This window comes from Cyprinodon variegatus, unplaced genomic scaffold (assembly GCF_000732505.1).
Source record: "Cyprinodon variegatus isolate N-32 unplaced genomic scaffold, C_variegatus-1.0 Scaffold15, whole genome shotgun sequence".
In the NCBI taxonomy this organism is placed as follows: Eukaryota; Metazoa; Chordata; class Actinopteri; order Cyprinodontiformes; family Cyprinodontidae; genus Cyprinodon; species Cyprinodon variegatus.
In genome coordinates, this window is record NW_015150468.1 from 1,202,728 (window position 1) to 1,211,182 (window position 8,455).

Here is an 8,455-nt window from a genome sequence, read left to right on the forward strand (position 1 = left end):
AGGGGTGGCCAATGATTGGCTAAGAGTGGCCATGGCCACCACTGGCCCCACATGTAGCTCCACCCCTGCTATCCAACAACACGGTCTGGGGAAAGCTTTCCTGAACTTTCAACACGCCTCACTTTCCCAAGAGGGAGATCAGCATAGGTTAAATGTCTGGAAAAGTTAGAAAAAAGAATTTTCCACTAAACATTTTGGTTTTCTGATGATTGTTTATCATTCTTTGTGTTGACTATTGTGTAACGGTGACTGTGTAGTACCCACTGTTTACATGTTTTGAGCTTTTGTTTCAGCTTCAGCTTTTTAATTTTTAATTTTTTTAATAGTCATTGCACTGCCACAAGTACAGAGCAACAAAATGAACTCTCTGCATTAAACCCATCCCCTTGGGGAGCAGTAGGCTGCCATTGTGCGGTGCCCGGGGAGCAGTGTGGGGTTAAGGGTCTTAGCTCAGGGATGCAGAGTGGCAGTCCTTGGGAGTGGGGCTCAAACTCAGAACCTTAGGATTCCAAGCGCAATGCCCTAACCACTAGGCCACACTCCCCAAGTTTATAGAGCTAAAACATAGTTTATTTCACAAAGGGTTTAAACACTAATGCATTAACTTTTATGTGTCTCCTGATATGCTCATTACAATATATTTCATTTCTATATTGGAGAAACCAAACAACAACTACATAAAAGCATGACACAGTATAGGAGAGCCAGTAGCTCTGGGCAAGATTCAGCCGTATACTTGCACCTCAAAAAAAAGGGGCACACCTTTGAAGACCAAAGTGTTCAGATTCTGGACAGAGAAGACAGGTGATTTGGAAGAGGGGTGAAGGAAACCTTTTTTGTGAAAAGAGAAAACCACTCACTGAACAGAGGGGGAGGATTGCACAGGAGGATATTGCTTTCACCTTCCAAGCATTTAAAATTCAGTCATTGCACTCATTCCAAAGAAATTACATAAGCAATCCCATTATGATTGAAAAGACCAATCACACAGCTCATACACAAGAAAAGAACAAGGAGTTGCTATTAAATTTGCATCTGATTTGGAATGTGTGCAGGAGGACGGACCTCCATGCTGCTTAAATACATCAGTGCTCCAACTACGGATTGCTCTGGTGCGAGCAATCCGTAGTTTAAGTTAGTTTAAGCCTGTTTGTGGTTGCCATGACTCAGGTGACTAAGGATTTTCACAGGCATCTCATTACATTTTATTGCCAAAATATGACCAAAGAGTCCTTTGAAATTTAGTCCCATCATGTCCCACTAAAACTAGTGTTATACAGAGTCTGGATGGTCCGTACTTAAATGTTCCCTGAAGAACAAAGAAGGTTTAGAATCAATTATCTAAAAGTTGGATTTAGGTAAATTTAATATTATTTTACCAAAAATTATAGTTTATTTATCTTGTTGGATTTGCATTGTGAAAATGTTTAAACAGACACCTACTGCTATAAAGGTTTTCCTTTTTTTTCTCTTCTTAGTAGCTTAGATTCACTTGATTAATTAAGAGTTTTTAACTAAAATGTTTTTGATGTGGAGTTGAATTATTTTGTTAATAAATTCTTAAATGTTGAATGGATGTTGTTTTCAGTTTATTCCGTCTGTTTGCAAAGTTATCTGTTTGAGCTTGATTCACGCTAAGAAACACAGACAGTGAGGCGTGTGTTCACAGAACAACATATGACAGTCCGAAAATGATTTGATCAAATAACATAGCCTATTTGCTAATATTCACCAAAACAGTTACACAACATTGATGTGTTTAAATGATAGCGCACCCAACTTACTTTATTTTCATTGTCTTCAAAATCGCATTCCTGTGACACCAGACTCCAGAGGGCATTGCTACACTTGATGATCCTGTCGACGATCCCAGGGTTTCCCAAAGCAAAAGTGCGTGATAACTTTGTTGTGCCATCTAACAAATATTTAATATATTCGTCCTATGAGAAAAAAACCCCAACAATGATTGACACATTGTAAAACAGTGTAAAAAAATTAGGCTTTCATAAAGTAGGTCAACAAAGGCTCCCACCATGCTTGCTTTAGGCTCTCCGACAGTTGTTTCCATGTGTCGCAGCATTTCCTCTGCATGCTACCTCAGAAACACAGCATATATTTCAATGTGAAATTCAGGAAATATTTGCACTTTTATCTCAAGCTCATTTCTTGTCTTTGGATCTTTGCCTCACCGTTAGTAGAACAGTAATGTTGTTAACGTTTAGTCCCATATTATGTACTAAATCTCTTTTGCTCCCTGAAATAATAAATAATAATTATTATTATTATTTCAGCCAGGTTTGGAATCAACACACTGTCATAATTCTATGGAGGACCAATTCTGCCATAATTAAAAATAAATACAGACATAAATAAATGCTCCAAAAATAAATAAGCATACAACTAATTCCCCCCAAAAACATAATAAACAAATAAATAAATGTATATAGAAGTTAAATTATACAGCGAGACATAAATGTATATATCTCTTTTAATTAGCTTCTTTAATTTTTTGCCTTTTGTAATAATTACCTTATTTATTTACCTTATTCATTGTGTTTTATAATCTTCAACTTTATTTATTGGAAGAATATATATTTTTTTAAATAAAAAAAGTTGAAGATCATAAAGGACAATAAATAAATAAGGTAATTATTACAAAGGCAAAAAAAACAAAGAAGCGTCATCACTGTATAATTTAATTTTTATATATATTTATTTGTTTATTGTATTTTTGAGGGGCAATTAATTGTATGCTTATTTATTTTTGGAGCATTTACTTATTTCTGTATTTATTTTTAATTATGGCAGGATTATCCTCAATATACTTCAGCCTATCAAGGTTTACATCAAAAGTAGCAAAATAAGCAAACTTACGATGTCCAACTGTATCCATGGGTTTTCTTATATTCTGAAAGAAAATGTGAACGAAACAAAAACATCAATGTTGGTCTCTGCAGTGTTTTATCATTTATTATGAGATATATCTCTTACCTCCAAACTTGATGGAGAGACTAAAGCTTTAGAGTCAAAAGGAGATATTAGCATTTTGAATACAGTGTAAAAGAAATTCATTGGTGATAAACAATATTTCAAGGCAGCTGAGAGAAAGTGCAGAAATGAAGTTTTAGTTATCTGGAAGCCTCCACTTACTATGACTGCATAGAAATCTTCGTCTTCTTTTGCAGTCAGAGGTTCGGAGCTGAAGTGGATTGAGCTTCAGGTATGTGCACGGTTCCTTTAAAGCTTTACCTTTGCCTGACTTAAGACCTGACAGAAGAAATTATAGTCAGAAATTCAAACTTTTGGGATTATACCTTCAACTATTTGCTTTTAACAAAAATATTGTTTCAATGATTGTAAATTTTTTTTATATAAGTGATAATATTGATATAGAAAATATAACATTCAGTTCCAAAAGGAGTACCAAAAAGGAAACGCTTGTTAAACTCATTACTAACTCCCCTTTAAATGAGTGTAGGATTTAATTCTATATGTAGTACTACGATTTTCCACCAGAGAGCAGAATACAAGTAGGCTATAAGACTGGGTGCAGTACCTTACCAGCTTTGAGGTCAAGGGATTAAGTGTAAAAACATAAATAGATAAAGAAATACATTTTAGCTTAAAATACTATTTGATTTAGGTTTCTTAAAATAGTTTCATTTAAACCTACATCTTTAAACATATGCTCTGGAGTGGATTTTAGTTATGTGGCGACCAAAGGATTAGGGCAATCATAGGAAGACTTTTAAACCTCAACACATCATCAAACTAAAAGATAAACTTTCAAAACTCTATTTAGCAGTTATAATAAGGGTTTATCTCAATTTAGAGTTTAAATGCACATATATACATTTTGGCATGCCATAAAAAAAGAATAAACAGAGATAAATTAAGATATTTAAAAAAAATGCACCTGTTATGCTTTAAATAAACTTTACTTAGTTTTAAATATAATTTACCAACAAAGTGGAGGCTGTGAGCCAGCTTTCTACCTGTCTGGTTTACATTATTATTATATAATACCGCATTGCTGTCCGTTCAAACCTACGTCTTTTTTTGTAAACAGCTTTAAAGCTATGCACATTATTGTTGTATGACAGGTTTATTGACCTTTTTCTTAAACTTTGGAGAAACATATTTAGGAAGATAAATTCACTTCATTTAGTTGAATATATTGTACTGATTGTGAGTCTGATCCGTGTTTGTGCTTGCTAACTATTATGTAATATGAGAGATTATGACTCCTGATTGAAAATCCAGATTTACAAACAGCTGCTAAATATGTTCAATTTGGGTGCTGGGTACTACGACCTGGCACACAGTCAAACCAAAACGAAACTGCCAGTTAACAGAATTTTAAATTGGTAAAATGCCAAACATCCTTCATGTAAAATGAAATGTAACACTGAAAAAAAGTGATAAATAAATGTACACTTAAATTATTATAACATCAAAGTACGGAATACATGTTAGTCCCCTTTTAATCTCTTTAAATTGTCTTGTCAGAAACATTTACGAGCTCAAAATTTAACAGTATCTAAACTTTTAAGTCAGTTTCCATGAATGATACTAAAAAAATACAATGAAACAACAAATGGATACATAACTGCAATGTCTCTGAAAGGGTATATTACTAATTTATACAATATATCTTTAGAGGTATTTACAGCGCCAAATGCAATATATTTGTATATTTTATGTATTTATAAACACCTGAATCCAAACACCTGTGGGAGTAGGTCCCTGTGTAAATAAGGATTCCCCATAAGAATGCCCAATAGGAGGTGTGAGGACCCACAGACCAGCCCTGGCAGGACCAGTAGCAGGCCCAAAGGTACAAAAACTGTTAAGCATTCGTTGTTTTTCAGTTTAAAAAAAGCCATTCCACCAAACATACTTTTGTCATCTACCTTATTTCTGTAATATTTTTGTAGCCTAGAAAAGATGAATGATGAAAACTAGTAAATTTATGCAACATAAAATACACATAAAACATAACAACAACATAAATCCACTGCATAAAAATACCTTGGAATTCAGGCTTGTTAAACCTATTTGGACAACCTTAAATATTTTTAACGATATTTATATAAGTATGCAATTATTACCTGGACATCTTTAATTTTTATTTCTCATTTAAGTATTATTTCAATAAAATAAAATATCTTTATAAAGCAGTTACTTGCTCACTGGGATTTTGTTTCAGTTTCATTAGAATGTAAAAAAAAAAAAAAAAGTGTCTTGTTATTTTTCTCAGTTTATTAAGGAGAGTGCTTGGTTTTCACTCATAAATTGTGATGTAAAGACCTTTGGTAGGAAAAAGTATTCAAAATATTTAAATCAATTGTCTTAGACAGAAAATTCAAATGAGACTCTTACATGCACTTTCCAAAAGCAAAGGCAGCCACCTCCTTTATTGTTTCCATGATCTCATAGCAATCCTATGAACAGTCAACCTTAAGGTTTTTCATGTTTTGTGGAGATCTTTGGCTATGCTCTTTGTAATTTTAACAAACTACCAATCTGACTTCACCATTATTACATTAATTACATTAATACATTACATTAATACTTACGCAGTCGATTTTGTGGAGTTTGAAGACCAGATTATTAATAAATTATACTGAATTTGACCATTGGTGTAGGTGTGAAAACATATTTGAAAGCCCATTTTCACAACACTATATGTAAAGGCTAGAATATCTATTTTTCATTTTAAAGATGGAATAAAGTACAATGAAGCGAAACTAATTTTACTCACTTGTGGTGGGATCCCTGTGAGGAGTTTGGACCCCATTTTCCACCCACCATGTAAAAGTGCTGGTGTTTTTCTCTCTGGTAATGTTACTCAGGAACGTTTTGATTGAACTATTCCGCACATTTAGAAGCTTCCCTCCTCTCTCCTCACAGCTGCTCCTTGCTTGGTACCAGGTTTCTGTCTCTTCCACAAACTCCAAGCAGACATTTCTCCAAAAAAACTCACATGTCACCGCCAGTTTTTCCCCTAAGCAGGTCTCACACTTTTCAGTTAAAGACAGGCATCCTGCTGAAATCCACAACAAGATAAACACCTGGGATAACATTTCTGATGTTATGCTGCTGGTACTGTGGCTGGACCGTCTACTGAGCCAAGTGCCTTCAGTTTTTCATTTGAAAAAAATAGAACCTCCTCCAGGGAACAGAAAAAAACAACTCTGCATATGTTCTTAATACTTTAAGAAAATCAGTGCAGTCACTCAAACAAGATGCAAAGTGAAGGAGTCCCTTGATGTGACTCAAGGTGACTCATTTTTCCTTTAAGCAACCCTATATCAACACTATCTTTTAATATATTTATTTATTTATTTTTTTGAGAACATATCACTGAGTCCGATAAAAGTCACTAGAAATAACAAATTTTATATTCAATTCTACAAATATGTAGCACCTTCTTGAGGATAACCTCAGCAGGTCAAGCTTAGGGAAGTATCGCGAGAAGATGTGGATGACGCGAGAGTGTTTTTGTAACGTTTAGGAAATAGAACCGCGCGGTGCCCTTTGCAGCTGTGAAACAGTTGCGTCCATGGCGGGACGATTAAAGGTAAATTTACACAGTGTAGCAAAATATGTGCGAGTGTGTTGTTTGTTTTTTTTGTGATTGAAATAGTTGTTTCTGAATTACACACGTGTTTCCGTTCGTCGTTCTCTGTCTTTGCACCAAAGCAGCAATAAAGCAGTGAATGCAGCCCCATCGCTCAGTTTTGGCTTTAAAAAAAGAGTTCAATATGTTTATCTAGCAGCTTTTATTTAGCTCCTATTAGTTAAAGCATGAAGGTCTAGAGTTAAAGACTTAAAAATTATCCGAGCTATTATTCAAAGAAAAAAAAAAAGAACTTACATTAGAGGAAACTACAATATTGCTTCCTTTATAAGTCATCTGTATGATAATCATTACTTGATCTGAGAGACTGATCTCATCTTCAAAGTTCCATTAATTAAATAATTAATTTCTCATTGGACACTTAAAAAAACATAAAAAGGTTAAAGACAGTTTTGCCCTTAAAATCTGCCTTTTGGTTGTGCTGTTTAATGTGGTGTAGATGTTATTGATATAAGATGTATAGCTTTGACTAGTCTGGGTTGCACATTAATCTACTTTCAAAGTGGTCTTGATCAATAATCCCCCAGGCTTTTCGCTGGACTTTGCTTGTTTTTTTGTTTTGTTTAAAAAATAAACAAGATATAGACATGAGGTAAATCAATCAGGCAGGGTGTTTTCCCTTGCTCAGCATTTAAACCATCTTTATCAAACTTAAACTTATTTCAAGTCAATGTACTGTATAATAAGCTAGAAATGCCCTCATTTTCCATGGGATTTAAAATCACTACCTTTATCAATGTGCCTGCAGCATTTTTCTCTTATGTGTTTTAGTCCATTGAAATAAAAGGCATCTAAATTAACAGATCAAGTCCTAAAGAAACCAGACATTGGTATCAGCAACACAATATCTGCCCTTTTCTGAGTTTATTTCAATGTTGTAGTGTTTGTTAAAGGCTTTAACTGAGCCAGTTTTGGTTTTAACAGGAAACTAAGGAATAAATCCCTTCTAAATGCATATTGTTAGAGATGTAACAGTGTTACAAAGTCATAGTTCAATACGTTTTTGGTGCGCTTTGATCTGATCTATTTTTTTATTACTTAAAGATTGCTTTGTAATGAACTGACTGAAAATTTGGAGTGATGAGTTTTAAAGAATTAAGGATAATCAAATGTAGTCAACATTTATCAGACTAAAGCATCCACAGTCTAACCAGGTAGTCAGCAGCACAGGAGCACCACAGGGGATGGTACTCTCGCAATTTCTTTTTCCTCCGAGTTCTAGTTAAATACAGATGAAATACTTGGATGACGCTGTGATCATTGGGAGCATCTGAGTTGGACAAGAAGCTGAGAAGGGGGAGCTTGTGGACCACAATGGGGCATGGTTTGGAAACATTAATCTGATCCTGAATGCAAACAAAAAAATGGAGATGATTGTAGAAACAGGAAGAGCTATTAACATCAAAGAAGAAGGATTCAAAGTTGTGGAGGACCTTGGTGTTCACATTAGGGCTGCAACTAACAATTATTTTGCAAATCGGTTTTTCCGATTAATCGATCACTAAACAAATAGCAAAATTATGTTTTATGAAATTGAACCAGGTGAAACTAAAGCTTTTCCACTTGAGGAGTTATGGATAGAGCATATTGACAGACGGAAATGTTTCTTTATCGAAAATGCTAAATGTTTACACTTTTTTTTTTTTACAAGTTTGGTAGAACTGCTGCTCAAAGTCGGTTGCTATGTCAGTGTCTGGTTAAGGATTAATCGATTACTAAATTAGTTGATGATTATTTCAATAACCGATAAACCTGATTAATAGTTTCAGCCCTAGTTGACATGGACATCAAACTCAACTGGAGACAGAAATA

General features: G+C 34.3%; 1 protein-coding gene across 1 annotated transcript in view; it reads left to right on the forward strand.

Annotated features, from left to right (window-relative positions):
- Positions 1-6,471: 6,471 nt before the first annotated feature.
- The window catches only part of dhodh (dihydroorotate dehydrogenase (quinone)), a 14,531-nt gene continuing 12,547 nt past the window's right edge, over positions 6,472-8,455 (forward strand). Inside the window, exon 1 of the mRNA XM_015385202.1 lies at positions 6,472-6,583. Within this exon, the coding sequence (XP_015240688.1) occupies positions 6,566-6,583 (18 nt within the window). The 5' untranslated portion in view covers positions 6,472-6,565. The remainder of the gene's footprint in view (positions 6,584-8,455) is intronic.